Source organism: Triticum urartu, chromosome 1A (genome assembly GCF_056163025.1).
Source record: "Triticum urartu cultivar PI428250 chromosome 1A, HENAU_Tu73, whole genome shotgun sequence".
Taxonomy (NCBI): Eukaryota; Viridiplantae; Streptophyta; class Magnoliopsida; order Poales; family Poaceae; genus Triticum; species Triticum urartu.
Genome location: NC_141873.1, coordinates 310330335 through 310346131, shown reverse-complemented (window position 1 = coordinate 310346131; position 15797 = coordinate 310330335). Strand labels below are relative to the sequence as shown.

Genomic DNA, 15797 nt, shown 5'->3' with positions numbered 1-15797 from the left:
ACTAGGTATGAGGATACCGACGATCGAATCTCGGGCAAGTAACATACCGATGATAAAGGGAACACCGTATGTTGTTATGCGGTTTGACCGATAAAGATCTTCGTAGAATATGTAGGAACCAATATGAGCATCCAGGTTCCGCTATTGGTTATTGACCGGAGACGAGTCTCGGTCATGTCTACATAGTTCTCGAACCCGTAGGGTCCGCACGCTTAAAGTTAGATCACGATCGGTAATATGAGTTTTTGTGTTTTGATGTACCAAAGGTAGTTCGGTGTCCCGGATATGATCACGGACATGACGAGGAGTCTCGAAATGGTCAAGACATGAAGATTGATATATTGGAAGCCTATATTTGGACATCGGAATAGTTCCGGGTGAAATCAGGATTTTACCGGAGTGCCGGGGGGGGGGTTACCGAAAACCCCCGGGGGTTAATGGGCCTTGTTGGACCCTAGTGGAGAGAGAGAGAGGGGCCGGCCAGGGCAGGCTACGCGCCCCCTCCCCTTGAGTCCGAATAGGACAAGGAAGGGGGGGCGGCGCCCCCTTGCCTTTTCCCTCTCCCATTCCTTCCTTCCCCCTCCTAGTGGGACTAGGAAAGGGGAGTCTTACTCCCACTAGGAGGAGGACTCCTCTTGGCGCGCCCTGCTAGGGCCGGCCGGCCTCCTCCCTTGCTCCTTTATATACGGGGGCAGGGGGCACCCCAAGACACACAAGTTGATCAGTTGATCTTTTAGCCGTGTGCGGTGCCCCCTCCATCATAATCCACCTCGGTCATATCGTAGTGGTGCTTAGGCGAAGCCCTGCGTCGGTAGCATCATCATCACCGTCATCACGCCGTCGTGCTTACAGAACTCTCCCTCGAAGCTCTACTGGATCGGAGTTCGTGAGAAAGTCACCGAGCTGAACGTGTGCTGAACTCGGAGGTGCGGTACGTTCGGTACTTGGATCGGTCGGATCGTGAAGACGTACGACTACATCAACCGCGTTCTCATAACGCTTCCGCTTATGGTCTACGAGGGTACGTGGATGACACTCTCCCCTCTCGTTGCTATGCATCACCATGATCTTGCGTGTGCGTAGGAAATTTTTTGAAATTACTACATTCCCCAACACTGCCATAAATTAGACATGTCAACTATAGTTAACCAAAACAGAGAAAGTTGTCGTGCTTTTACAACTTACATTTGTCATCCCGAATAATTAAAGTTACCATCCCCGGGGTAACTGAAGCGTCATCCTGCAGGTAACTAATGTAGCTGCGCCAGGATGTGTGGGCATTTTTGCTTCGTGCCACACATACGGGGTGAGGATGAGTAGTATGTGTTGGACGTGTGGCATAAAATAGGTGCGTCCACACGTGTGAGCAGTTCTAATGTTCGCCCACACATGACCTGTGTGGGCTGCCTCCTGTTTACACCACACACGGTGTGTGAGCGGGTGTTACTCCCACCACACGTGTGAACGTTATCAGTGTCCTAAACCAAATTCTAACAGGAGGAACGCGTGCTCACGCGATTTGCAGCCGGAGAGAAATAAGAGAAGCACATGAGTGCGGACAGCTCGGCCTGAACGCAATGGCCGTGAATACCTTGCCATCGTCCAGGGCAGGCACGCGCTGAACACGAGCACGGTGATGGCAATGGTGTTGTCAACTTGTCATACATGAGGTACATAGACTAGGCCGGCCACCCGAGCTCACCAATCAGCCATAGGTTGTGAAGCTCGTGTCGTTGTGCGTGACATTGGACTTCCTCGGCAACAAGTTGTAGTTCACGACCATGTCAGCGCCGTGCGCACGCCCCACGCCCGTGGACAGCCGCAGCGACTTCAGTACACAACCGCGAGCAGATCAGAATTGTTACGCATCCCAGCGAACACATCACCGTTAGAAACTGTTCCCACCGCGGACCAAGAGCAGGCGGAGCCGGTCAGCAGACTCCCATCCTGTCATGGCGCAAGAAAGCACGCTGCTCTCGTCGATGTGGCGGCGAGGGCAAGACAAACTCGCCGGCAGCAGCAACAGCTCCGGCGCCGATGCCGGACCTCCGCGCAGCGGCGGACCATTTTCTGTCTGCTGTTGCCGGGGAAGCCGATGATACTTCGACTGGGCCCGTGAGGACAGTGAGAGAAACGGTCGATCCCGATTAGGATTGTGCTTCCAAACAGGTATAGGATTAGTGTAAGGTTTAGATTGACCGAGATCGACAAATACAGGGTATGAACTTCAGGGATTTAGATGTGGGGGTCTATTTCCGTCGCGCTCTACAAGATTAGGGTTTAAAACAGACTTCACCCTAATGCAAAAAGAAGCGAAAGCAAAGGTGGGTACAGGGAACAAAATACCTGACACGGCACAAGGGCTGGGAGAATGGCTCACACATTATATGTGCAAAAATCTATATAAAAATGGCCACATAACGGTTATCAAAACTGTTGAGCTAGTTCATAGTGAATCGTTCCCCACAATGCGTTACAGCAGCTTCATAGAGACTCGAGTAGCCCCTCAACCAGGCACCAATCTTCAGCTATACCGGCTCATGTCGATGGCGGCCTCCGGGCGTTGGTAGGCCACCCGTGCCTTGGAGAAGTTGTAGTAGTAGAACCCGGTGAGCACACCGGTGATCAAGGCAAAGGCCGCGCCGGCCCCAAATGTGCCTCGACGCACCGTCTCACAGTCAGGCGGGTTTTCAAATATCACCGTGCGGTAGCCGGTGTGGTAGGCGGACTGCACCAGCCCAGCCAGCAAGCACGCCTCCGCAATGAGAAATGTCAGCCTGTGTAGTAAAACAAGCGAAAAGTTCAGTGTCCACTCCTTGTCCTGCATGAATTGTATGGTTTTTCCACACGGGGGTGTTTAAGGATGAGAAAAGTCCACTAAAAAATATTTAATAAAGCACTATGCATTCTCCTGATTGGTCAATAATTAGAAATTTTCATTGTTCTAATTAAGCAAACACTGATCTAATCTGAAGATGAACAGAAGTTGCTACAACCTGGTGTAGTTTTGAGCTCATGCAGGTGAAGCTATGACATGTTGTGATTTTTTTTTTTGTTCATTACAAGGCTTCCTGTTCAAGTAGTTACAAGAAAATGGTTACATTACTCTATCTGAGTCAAGAATAATCCCCAGAGAAAAGGCAGAGGAAATTTTGCTTGTCTTGCAATGAGCAGGAAATCATACAACACAGGTTCATCGATTGTATTATGGGAAAACACTACTGTGACTTTATCTCTGACATTTTTGGGTTGACAACTTGACATTGGCCAAGGGATTTGAATCTACAGCCCGGTGGTGTGCATGGAAACTAAGGAATGATGTTCTATTTCAAGGACTGGTTTCGGTAAATTCCAAGATGCAGTGACGAAGGATCAATTGTGACTCTACGAAGATGCCTTTTCATCTGCAAGAACTCAGATGTGGCCTCTTCTGGACCGATGCTGGGCGCCTGGAGACAGAGTCACAGGAGTTGGTTGAATATAGCCTTGGAGATAATCGAAGAGTGGAGGGCTAAATGCAGCTGCTGAATGTGGCAGATTGGCAGTCATGATTAAATGGCTTATTGTTACCATCATGTAAGATTTCTTGATTCAACAAATTACCTAGTCTCCAGAAACGTTACTCTGTCTACTTTTGGCTGGATTGGCAATCTACCACTCCATGCAGGATACTATTGGTTTCGCTCAGGAAATGCTCTTTTGATCTATAAAAAATAATCCCGTGAGTAGCCCTAAACATAAGACATGAGAACCTGAAGTAGTCTTAACCAACAGATGCTCCCTGAGTAACTGACTGAGTGTGTCCTTAAATCATTTGTTTTTAGGTACGTGTCCTTAAATCATTTGACATTGTCTCAGAGGTTCCTTTTCAGCACCAACACAAACATGTTGATCGGCTCTCTTGCTAATGACTTAAATCTGCATATGGACTCCTGTTGTGTACGACCAATTCAAAATAAGCACCAGGGGTAGGTGTACGAAATGCAAGACCATTTCCAACTACCGGTAAAAACGTATTGCTGAAGGAATGCTGCCTGCTTTTCGGTGTTAGCGAGAGCAGGATAAATAAGTCGAATATATCATTCAGTTAAGGCCATAAATATGTCCAAACTTCGAAATGTTCTTTTAAAGCAGGAAACGGCGTTCATATGGGGGAAACGGCCACATTATTTAATCACTACTAAAATCAAATCTGAACCCTAAAAGATGATCAAAAATTGATTTGATAAAACGTGGGCTTCCTAGTGGTCTCAGTAAAATGCAGGTGTAGCTGAAACGGTCTTCACGGAAACAACCACCTGACTAGCAACTTGGACAAAAATACAGCATAATCTACATGTGTGCTTGTTGAAGAGCACCACGCAGGTACTCCAAACTGCTTCTACAATGCGCCAAAGGAACCGTTCCTCTTTCTTGAGAAGGCCCCAAAGACTGTTCTACGTGCCTGGACTAGTAGATTAGTTAGAACATCCGCATGAATCACATTTTTTTTCTTTTTGCGGGGGGCGCATGAATCACATTAGCCCCATGAGAATTTCGTGTAGCCGTTCCCGAAAAATTAAACGTGTAGCCATGTCTAATCGTAATCAGTGGGGAAGTTTCCGCAAGAACAAGGTGGTGGGTGGGTGGAGTCGTTGATCCCACACGCTTTCCTGCGCACGACTGTCTGACTTTTCGCTTCCGGTGGCCGGCCTCGACAGGGGTAGTAGGTAAAAAAATAAAAGAGGAAGATCCCGACTCGCGGGGCCCGCACGTCAGCCTCACGTGGAGGTCAAGGAGGCGCGGCGAGCTGGGAAGGAAGGAGAGGAGAGAAGGGGGAGAGGGGATCGATTTGGGTACCAACCAGGAGGAGAGGAAGAGCATGAGGGCGCAGCCGCGGGCGCCGCCGGGCCGGAGCGCGGCGCCGCAGCAGAAGCAGCGGCTGGCGACGGCGGCCACGGCCTGGCCGACGAGCAGCAGGGCGAGCGCGGCGCCGGCCATCCCGGTGGCCGCGTCCGGGCGGTACACGCAGTAGGTCCACTCCTTCCTCGCGTCCGTCTCCAGGCTCGCCTGCGGCACGCACGGTACACAGCAGCACTACGGCGTTAGGCACTGGGGGGGAGAGCTTCAAAAGAAGAAAGGAGGAGGGGCAGCAGATCGGGGCGTACCGATGGGCGGCTCTGCTCGGCGCCGATGGCGAGGCCGAAGGCGACGAGGTCGATGAGCAGGATGGCGGCCAGCACCGCGGTGGAGCCGGCCATGGCGGGGTCGGCTGTGGCTCGCTGGCGCCACAGGCTCACCGGTTAATTGGTCCGAAATTTCAGAGCGTGTGTGCCGTCTGTCGCGTCCCGGGCTTTGGCTTCGGGTACAAGGACAGAAAGATCGAGAGGGGATCCGGCGTGAGGGATACCGTGGTCCGTGGCGTGTCTCGCCGGTTGGACTAACCGGCCTAGTAGGCATAAACAAAGGAAGGAGCAACAGTAGATCGTAGATTGGTCGCGTCATCTCTCTTCTGTCTTCCTTTCGTTTGTGGCGGCTAAAAGCCATTATAGACGCCAGCGCAACGTGACAATGTAAGGGCATGTATAATGGTGACATATAAATACAAATGTCTCATGACAAAATGTAATTTGAGGCATATGTGTTGATTTTTTTCTCTCCAATGCAAACTACTACTAGTGGACCTTATCAAAAAACAGAAAGTGACTCACTACACATGCATCCCTTCTTTCCACTTCAACTTTTCCAACTTTATGCACCGGACCACATTTTTTCTCTCTAAGCACTCGCCTCCTGAAAAGGATCCTACTTCCCCATACGAACCTACTTTTTCTGTTATCCGATCCTACATGGCATGTGAGGCATCACCCTGGGGCTATGCATTGGACATGCCCTAATACTCCCTCCGTTCCCTTATACAAGACCACAGGTATCAAGATAAAAAATTAATGACTCCTGTGCAAGTCAACTTTTCTTTTTGTTAACCGGGATCGTTAATACACCACATGCATGCAACAAATGAATGGGAAGGAAGTGGCTAGGTGTCATTATGACTACATGCATGTAAGTATTAAAAAGTTACTAGTACGAGAAAACATCATTAATTTTTGCCTCGGTTACTGTTGGTGGTCTTGTATTGATGTAAAATGTATTTTTGATAGTGGCCTTGTATAAGGGAATGGGGGAGCAGCAGGGCAACCGTAACGAGTGATGTCAGCCCTTTTCAAATGGAGGTGTCGCTTAATAAGTTCGAAAGGCGCAAATAGCGTGACCCCGACGGCCAGAATCATTGTTTTGATTTTAATTGATGATTAACACCATTTGATCCTACTTTGAGACTTGGCCCATATCTGACCTTTTCAGTACAGCTAGTATCCATGGCGGTTAGGTTACACAACGTACCGTGGGAGACACCGGCGGTAAGGACATGGTCAATGGTGGTAGACCCCGACCACGTCACTCAGTCTTGCATACGTGTCAAGGTATGCTACCGTCGCTGAGTTTGGCGGAAGGCGCTTGGAGAGATATATGGCTGACGGGCCTGCGGGTGGGCCCCCCACCCATTCGACCAGTTCTCCCTTGTTTATCCCGAACAGAGAGGAAACTCCTCTTTCCTTCCCTCCAATCCCACCTCAGATCTCTTTCGTCCATGCGGGGTTTTTGGTGGACCCTCCCCCCCCCCCCACTCCCCCTCCCATGTAGAGCAAGGTAATCTCCTTTCGTTCCTACAATTTTTTGGGGGTTGTTTTGTTTGGCGTTATATGCAAGTGTACAAGAATGTGTGCTTGTATACTCGTATAGATGTTTTCACTTAAATTGGCATATGTATGGATGAATGTTGGAGGCTTGGATGAATGAGTGGATATGTACATTGTTAGTGGTTAAGGGTGGGATTTATGGACGAATTGATATATAGATTGCAAACAAAATGTATGGATATTGTTGGATGAATGAATGGATATATAGAATGTTAGAGGTGCACTAAGGGTAGGTTTTATGGATGAATGGATATATATAACTGCAAAAGAATTGTCTCAAGTACTCCCTCCGTTAAGAAATATAAGAGCGTTTAGATCACTAAAGTAATGATCTAAATGCTCTTAGAAATATAAGAGCGTTTAGATCACTAAAGTAATGATCTAAATGCTCTTATATTTCTTTACAGAGGGAGTATGCCTTTATGGATGTACTCCCTCTGTCCGCGAATAAGTGTACTTCTACCTTTTGTTCTAAGTAAAAATTTGAAAATTTGACTAACTATATGGAAAAGAGTAGTAAGGCCCCTCCCAATGCTCCACCTTGTACAGTGAAGGAAATATGCCCTAGAGGCAATAATAAAGTTGTTATTTATATTTCCTTATATCATGATAAATTTTTATTATTCATGCTAGAATTGTATTAACCAGAAACTTAGTACATGTGTGAATACATAGACAAACAAAGTGTCACTAGTATGCCTCTACTTGACTAGCTCGTTGATCAAAGATGGTTATGTTTCCTAGCCATAGACATGAGTTGTCATTTGATTAACGGGATCACGTCATTAGGAGAATTATGTGATTGACTTGACCCATTCCGTTAGCTTAGCACTTGATCGTTTAGTATGTTGCTATTGCTTTCTTCATGACTTATACATGTTCCTATGACTATGAGATTATGCAACTCCCGTTTACCGGAGGAACACTTTGTGTGCTACCAAACGTCACAACGTAACTGGTTGATTATAAAGGTGCTCTACAGGTGTCTCCAAAGGTACTTGTTAAGTTGGCGTATTTCGAGATTAGGATTTGTCACTCCGATTGTCGGCGAGGTATCTCTGGGCCCTCTCAGTAATGCACATCACTATAAGCCTTGCAAGCAATGTGACTAATGAGTTAGTTACGGGATGATGCATTAAGGAATGAGTAAAGAGACCTGCCGGTAACGAGATTGAACTAGGTATTGAGATATCGACGATCGAATCTCGGGCAAGTAACATACCGATGACAAAGGGAACAACGTATGTTGTTATGCGGTTTGACCGATAAAGATCTTCGTATAATATGTGGGAGCCAATATGAGCATCCAGGTTCCGCTATTGGTTATTGACCGGAGACGTGTCTCGGTCATGTCTACATAGTTCTCGAACCCGTAGGGTCCGCACGCTTAACATTCGATGACGATTTGTATTATGAGTTTATATGTTTTGATATACCGAAGGTAGTTCGGAGTCCCGGATGAGATCGGGAACATGACGAGGAGTCTCGAAATGGTAGAGACGTAAAGATCGATATATTGGACGACTATATTCAGACATCGGAAAGGTTCTGAGTGGTTCGGGTATTTTTCGGAGTACCGGAGAGTTACGGGAATACGGGGGAAGAAGTATATGGGCCTTATTGGGCTTTAGGGGAGATAGAGAGGCAGGCCACGCCCCCCCAATGACTAGTCCGAATTGGACTAGGGGGAGGGGCGGCGCCCCCTCCTTCCTTCTCTTCCCTCTTCCCCTTCCTTGTCTCCTACTCCTACTACTTGGAAGGGGAGGAATCCTACTCCCGGTGGGAGTAGGACTCCTCCAGGGTGCACCATAGGGGCCGACCCTCTCCCCCTTCTCCACTCCTTTATATACGTGGCCAGGGGGCACCCCATAGACACAACAATTGATCTCTTGATCTCTTAGCCGTGTGCGGTGCCCCCATCCACCATATTCCACCTAGACCATATCGTAGCGGTGCTTAGGCGAAGCCCTGCGTCGGTAGCAACATCATCACCGTCACCACGCCGTCGTGCTGACGGAACTCTCCCGTGAAGCTTTGCTAGATTGGAGTTCACGGTACATCATCGAGCTGAACGTGTGCTGAACTCGGAGGTGCCGTGCGTTCGGTACTTGGATCGGTCGGATCGTGAAGACGTACGACTACATCATCCGCGTTGTGCTAACGCTTCCGCTTTTGGTCTACGAGGGTATGTGGACAACACTCTCCCCTCTCGTTTCTATGCATCACCATGATCTTGTGTGTGCGTAGGAAATTTTTGAAATTACTACGTTTCCCAACAGTGGCATCCGAGCCTGGTTTTATTGCGTATATGTTATATGCATGAGTAGAACACAAGTGAGTTGTGGGCGATACAAGTCATACTGCTTACCAGCATGTCATACTTTGGTTCGGCGGTATTGTTGGATGAAGCGGCCCGGACCGACATTACGCGTACACTTACGCGAGACTGGTTCTACCGACGTGCTTTGCACACAGGTGGCTGGCGGGTGTCAGTTTCTCCAACTTTAGTTGAACCGAGTGTGGCTACGCCCGGTCCTTGAGAAGGTTAAGACAGCCCTAACTTGACGAAATATCGTTGTGGTTTTGATGCGTAGGTAAGAACGGTTCTTGCTCAGCCCGTAGCAACCACGTAAAACTTGCAACAACAAAGTAGAGGACGTCTAACTTGTTTTTGCAGGGCATGTTGTGATGTGATATGGTCAAGACATGATGCTATATTTATTGTATGAGATGATCATGTTTTGTAACGGAGTTATCGGCAACTGGCAGGAGCCATATGGTTGTCGCTTTATTGTATGCAATGCAATCGCCCTGTAATTGCTTTACTTTATCACTAAGCGGTAGCGATAGTCGTTGAAGCAATAGTTGGCGAGACGACAACAATGCTACGATGGAGATCAAGGTGTCGCGCCGGTGACGATGGTGATCATGACAGTGCTTCGGAGATGGAGATCACAAGCACAACATGATGATGGCCATATCATATCACTTGTATTGATTGCATGTGATGTTTATGCATCTCATTTAGCTTTGATTGACGGTAGCATTATAAGATGATCTCTCACTAAATTTCAAGATAAAAGTGTTCTCCCTGAGTATGCACCATTGCCAAAGTTCGTCGTGTCGATACACCACGTGATGATCGGTGTGATAAGCTCTACGTCCATCTACAACGGGTGCAAGCCAGTTTTGCACACGCAGAATACTCAGGTTAAACATGACGAGCCTAGCATATGCAGATATGGCCTCGGAACACTGGAGACCGAAAGGTTGAGCGTGAATCATATAGTAGATATGATCAACATAGTGATGTTCACCATTGAAAACTACTCCATCTCACGTGATGATCGGACATGGTTTAGTTGATTTGGATCACATGATCACTTAGATGATTAGAGAGATGTCTATCTAAGTGGGAGTTCTTAAGTAATTTGATTAATTGAACTTTAATTTATCATGAATTTAGTCCTGGTAGTATTAGCATATCTATGTTGTAGATCAATAGCCTGCGTTTAGCTCCCCTGTTTTATTTTTGACATGTTCCTAGAGAAAAGTAAGTTGAAAGATGTTAGTAGCAATGATGCGGATTGGATCCGTGATCTGAGGATTATCCTCATTGCTGCACAGAAGAATTATGTCCTTGATGCACCGCTAGGTGACTGACCTATTGCAGGAGCATATGCAGACGTTATGAACGTTTGGTAAAGATCATATGATGACTACTTGATAGTTTAGTGCACCATGCTTTACGGCTTATAACCGAGACGTCAAAAACGTTTTGAACGCCACATAGCATATAAGATGTTCCAAGAGCTGAAATTGGTATTTCAGACTCATGCCCGAGTCGAGAGGTATGAGACCTCTGACAAGTACTTTGCCTACAAGATGGAGGAGAATAGCTCAACCAGTGAGCATGTGCTCAGATTGTCTGAGTACTACAATTACTTGAATCAAGTGGGAGTTAATCTTCAAGATAAGATAGTGATTGACAGAGTTCTCTAGTCACTATCACCAAGTTACTAGAACTTCGTGATGAACTATAATATGCAAGGGATAACAGAAACGATTCCCAAGCTCTTCGTGATGCTGAAATCAACGAAGGTAGAAATCAAGAAAGAGCATCAAGTGTTGATGGTTGACAAGAACACTAGTTTCAAGAAAAGGGCAAAGGGAAGAAGTGGAACTTCAAGAAGAGCGGCAAGCAAGTTGCTGCTCAAGTGAAGAAGCCCAAGTCTAGACCTAAGCCTGAGACTAAGTGCTTCTACTGCAAAGGGACTAGTCACTGGAAGCAGAACTGCCCCAAGTATTTGGCGGATAAGAAGGATGGCAAAGTGAACAAAGGTATATTTGATATACATGTTATTGATGTGTACTTTACTAGTGTTTATAGCAACCCCTCAATATTTGATACTAGTTCAGTTGCTAAGATTAGTAACTCGAAACGGGAGTTGCAGAATGAACAGAGACTAGTTAAGAGTGAAGTGACGATGTGTGTTGGAAGTGGTTCAAAAATTGATATGATCATCATCGCACACTCCCTATACTTTCGGGATTAGTGTTGAACCTAAATAAATGTTATTTGGTGTTTGCGTTAAGCATGAATATGATTTAATCATGTTTATTGCAATACGGTTATTCATTTAAAGTCAGAGAATAATTGTTGTTCTGTCTGCATGAATAAAACCTTCAATGGTCATATAGCCAAGGTGAATGGTTTATTGAATCTCGATCGTAGTGATACACATATTCATAATATTGAAACCAAAAGATGCAAAGTTAATAATGATAGTGCAACTTATTTGCGGCATTGCCGTTTAGGTCATATTGGTGTAAAGTGCATGAAGAAAATCCATGCTGATGGGCTTTTGGAATCACTTGATTATGAACCAGTTGATGCTTGCAAACCATGCCTCATAGGCAAGATGACTAAAACTCCGTTCTTCGGAACAATGGAGCGAGCAACTGACTTATTGGAAATAATACATACTGATGTATGACGTCTGACGAGTGTTGAGACCCGCGGCGGGTATCGTTATTTTTTGACCTTCATAGATGATTTGAGTAAGATATGGGTATATCTACTTGATAAAACATAAGTCTGAAACGTTTGAAAAGTTCAAAGAATTTTAGAGTGAAGTGGAAAATCATCGTAACAAGAAAATAAAGTTTCTACAATCTGATCGTGGAGGAGAATATTTGAGTTACAAGTTTGGTCTTCATTTGAAACAATGCGAAATAGTTTCGCAACTCACGCCACCTGGAACACCACAGCGTAATGGTGTGTCCGAACTCGTAATCGCACTTTACTAGATATGGTGCAATCTATGATGTCTCTTAATGATTTACCGCTATCATTTTGGGGTTATGCATTAGAGACAGGTGCATTCACGTTAAATAGGGCACCATCTAAATCCATTGAGATGACACCGTATGAACTATGGTTTGGCTAGAAACATAAGCTGTCGTTTCTTAAAGTTTGGGTTTGTGATGCTTATGTGAAAAAGTTTCAGCTAGATAAGCACAAACCTAAATCGGAAAAGTGCATCTTCATAGGATACCCAAAAGAAACTGTTGGGTACACCTTCTATCACAGATCCGAAGGCAAGACATTTGTTGCTAAGAATGGATCCTTTCTAGAGAAGGAGTTTCTCTCGAAAGAAGTGAGTGGGAGGAATGTAGAACTTGATAAGGTAAATGTACCTTCTCCCGAATTGGAAAGTAGTTCATCACAGAAATCAGTTCTAGTGGTTCCTACACCAATTACTGAGGAAGCTAATGATGATGATTATGAAACTTCAGATCAAGTTGCTACCGAACCTCGTAGGACAACCAGAGTATGGTCTGCACCAGAGTGGTACGACAATCCTTTCTGGAAGTCATGTTACTAGACCATGACGAACCTACGAACTATGAGGAAGCGATGATGAGCCCAGATTCCGCAAAATGGCTTAAGGCCATGAAATCTGAGATGGGATCCATGTATGAGAACAAAGTATGGACTTTGATTGACTTGCCCGATGATCGTTGAGTCATTAACAATAAATGGATCTTCAAGAGGAAGACGGACGATGATAGTAGTGTTACTATCTACAAAGCTCGAATTGTCGCGAAATGTTTTTGACAAGTTCAATGTGTTGACTATGATGAGGTTTTCTCACTCGTTTTGATGCTTAAAAGTCTGTCCGAATCATGTTAGCAGTTGCCGCATTTTATGAAATCTGGCAAATGGATGTCAAAACTATATTCCTTAATGGATTTCTTAAAGAAGAGTTGTATATGATGCAAATAGAAGGTTTTATCGATCCTAAAGGTGCTAACAAAGTGAGCAAGCTCCAGCGATCCATCTATGGACTGGTGCAAGCATCTCGGAGTTGGAATATATTCTTTGATAAAGTGATCAAAGCATATGGTTTTATACAAACTTGCGGTGAAGCCTGTATTTACAAGAAAGTGAGTGAGAGCACTACATCATTTCTGATAGGTATATGTGAATGACATATTGTTGATCGGAAATAATGTAGAATTTTCTGGAAAGCATAAAGGAGTGTTTGAAAAGAGTTTTTCAAAGAAAGACCTCGATGAAGCTTCTTACACATTGAGCAACAAAATCTATAGAGATAGATCAAGACACTTTAAGTTTTTTCAATGAGTACATACCTGTAACACCCCGTATGTAACTTGCCATATTTGTATTCCAACTCTTGCCATTTCCGGCACTAAGTTATGTTATTGCCTCGTTGTCGGGTTTTTGTCTTCGTGTTGTTTTGTCTTTGTCATGCATCTCATATCATATTATCATGTGCATTGCATTTGCATACGTGTTCGTCTCATGCATCCGAGCATTTTCCCCGTTATCCGTTTTGCATTCCAGCGCTCCTATGTCCTCCGGTGTCCCTTTCTACCTCTTTTCATGTGCGGGTGTTAAACTTTTTCGGATTGAACTGAGACTTGCCAAGCAGCCTTGGTTTACTACCGATAGACCGCCTGTCAAGTTTCGTGCCATTTGGACTTCGTTTGATACTCCAAAGGTTAACCGAGGGACCGAAAAGGCCTCGTGTGTGTTGCAGCCCAACACCCCTCTAAAGTGGCCCAAAACCCACCTAAACCCCCTCCATCATCTAGGCCGTTCGATCACGATCGTGTGGTCGCAAACCGTGCTCAATTTGGAGCCTCCTAGGTCCTCCTACCTATAAATATAGCCTCCTCCTCGAAATCCCGGGTCATTTCGCACCCTAATCTAGCTCCCTTCCTCTCCGCGCACCGGACAACGTCCGGGCCGCGCCGGACAACCGCACCGCCGCCACTCAGCGCCCACCACGTGTCACCGCCATCTCTCCCCCGCCGCCGGCCCGCTCGGGCCCAGGGAGAGCCCCCGCGGCCGAAGCTGCCCCGCCGCCCGAGAGCCGAGCCACGCCCGCCTCCTCTCACCGGCCGCCGCCTCCGCCCTACTCCGGCGCTGCTGCCTTGACCGACCGCCGCTCCGCCGCCTCGGCTTCTGCCTCGCCTCGGCTTCCACAGCCGCCGCCCGCCTCCGCCGCGGCCACACCGCTCTGGCGACGACCGCGTCCCCGCCGGCCGCCTCTTCCTCGCATCTCCGGCGAGTGCTTCAACTCCGGTGAACAGGAACTCCGACGATGAACCTCGATCTGCGCGCTGCCCCGGATCCAGATCTAGATCGGTTGACCTTTTGCCCTAACCCTAGTTTTTATGCACTTTTCATCATGCAGTATCTCTGCAACCGTGGCTCCGTTTTGGGCGTGTAGCATATCAAATTGTTCATCTCGACGAGTACTTCATTTCGTCTCATTGCATCATGTTCATTTGAGCTCATCTTGATGCCCTAAATGTTGTTGCAAGAGTGCTAGTTGATGTTAGTTTCAGATTATTATCAGTAATTGGACATTTGTCATTTTTGCCATGATTGTTGTGTGCCTCCTATGAACTTGAGCTCTACATGAGTTTTGAAGTATGCCATGCCATATTTACAGGGGTGTATGCCATGTATTTTTGTGATCTCTGTGGTGACTAGTACAAGCATGCAAAGTAGCCCTCTCAATGTTGCTGATTTCAGGGACTTCAAAATATTCTAAGTCTTTGCCTTGTCAATATTTTTATGCCATGTGTTCTTGTTGCTACAGAGTGATCCATGCCTCTTTTGATCATGATCAGTAAGGATGTTTTGTAGATATTGTTGTGCTCTATCCATCCATGTCTTTGTTTGCATTTATGGAGCACCCTAGCTTGACTCAATCGAGCTCTACTTTTGCTATAAAATGTTCCTGGCAGAATGTTTACGTGTTAAGCATTTTTGCTGAGGTTGTTCTAGTTTATCCATGCATGCTATGTTGTTGTTCTTGCGATGTTTAGCTTCTATGCCATGTCTACTTGTTGGGTGTATGCTTAGTTTGTCATGCAATGCCTTGTGGTGAGTGCATCGAGCTCGTAAACATGCCTACTTAATATCTATTTTGCCATGTTCCAGTTTTCTACTAAGTCTGAATCTGTTAACGATAATTGCTATGTTCGCATGGTTGCCATTGTATTTTCTGATCCCTTTTGGCTTATGGTCAGTAAGGGACTTTTGTTGTATGCTTTGTGTAGCTTCATGCCATGCCTTGCTTTGCCATGATATGTTCCTGTAGCATGTTGTTACCTTGCTCTAAACATTGCTTCCTGATGTTAAATTCCTGACTTGTTGTTATTTTCACTAAGTCTGTAACCTGATATCGTTTGCACTTTTGCCATGCTTGTTTGAACCTACTATTGAGTGAATTAGCCGTAGCTAAGTGTTCATCTTTTGTCAAGCATCTTGAGTGGATCCCTGCCATGTATTTTGTTGCCATGTTAGAGTGCAGTAGATTGTTGTTCTTGGTGCATTTAGATGGCCTCGTGCTGTTTATCGCAGATCGGTGCCATATTTGTTTTGCTTGCCATTTACAAACCGTGCATCCGATTCCCGTGGTCTTTATATCGATTTCGACCGAAATCAACTCCTCTTTCCAGTGGCACTCTTGGTTTTCCATGTTGAGGTCAGGTTCAATCTTTCCTTTCCAAAACATG

The 15797-nt window shown here is 46.0% G+C and overlaps 1 protein-coding gene across 1 annotated transcript; it reads right to left on the bottom strand.

The window, feature by feature from the left end:
* Window positions 1-2364: 2364 nt before the first annotated feature.
* On the bottom strand, window positions 2365-5497 carry LOC125527963 (uncharacterized). Its single transcript, XM_048692477.2, has 3 exons — window positions 5148-5497; window positions 4844-5049; window positions 2365-2777 (listed from the first exon to the last, which is right to left on the bottom strand). Exons 1-3 carry the CDS (start codon window positions 5238-5240, stop codon window positions 2525-2527), a joined length of 552 nt encoding a protein of 183 aa, XP_048548434.2. The 5' UTR covers window positions 5241-5497; the 3' UTR covers window positions 2365-2524.
* Window positions 5498-15797: the final 10300 nt, after the last annotated feature.

Bases quoted from the DNA above. Each gene is read 5' to 3' on its own strand.
- LOC125527963 (XM_048692477.2), bottom strand. From the start codon at position 5,240: ATGGCCGGCTCCACCGCGGTGCTGGCCGCCATCCTGCTCATCGACCTC. The intron at 5,050-5,147 runs GTACGCCCCGAT...TGCGTGCCGCAG, and splicing joins CCGAGCAGAGCCGCCCATCG to GCGAGCCTGGAGACGGACGC. The intron at 2,778-4,843 runs GTTGGTACCCAA...TTTACTACACAG, and splicing joins ATGCTCTTCCTCTCCTCCTG to GCTGACATTTCTCATTGCGG.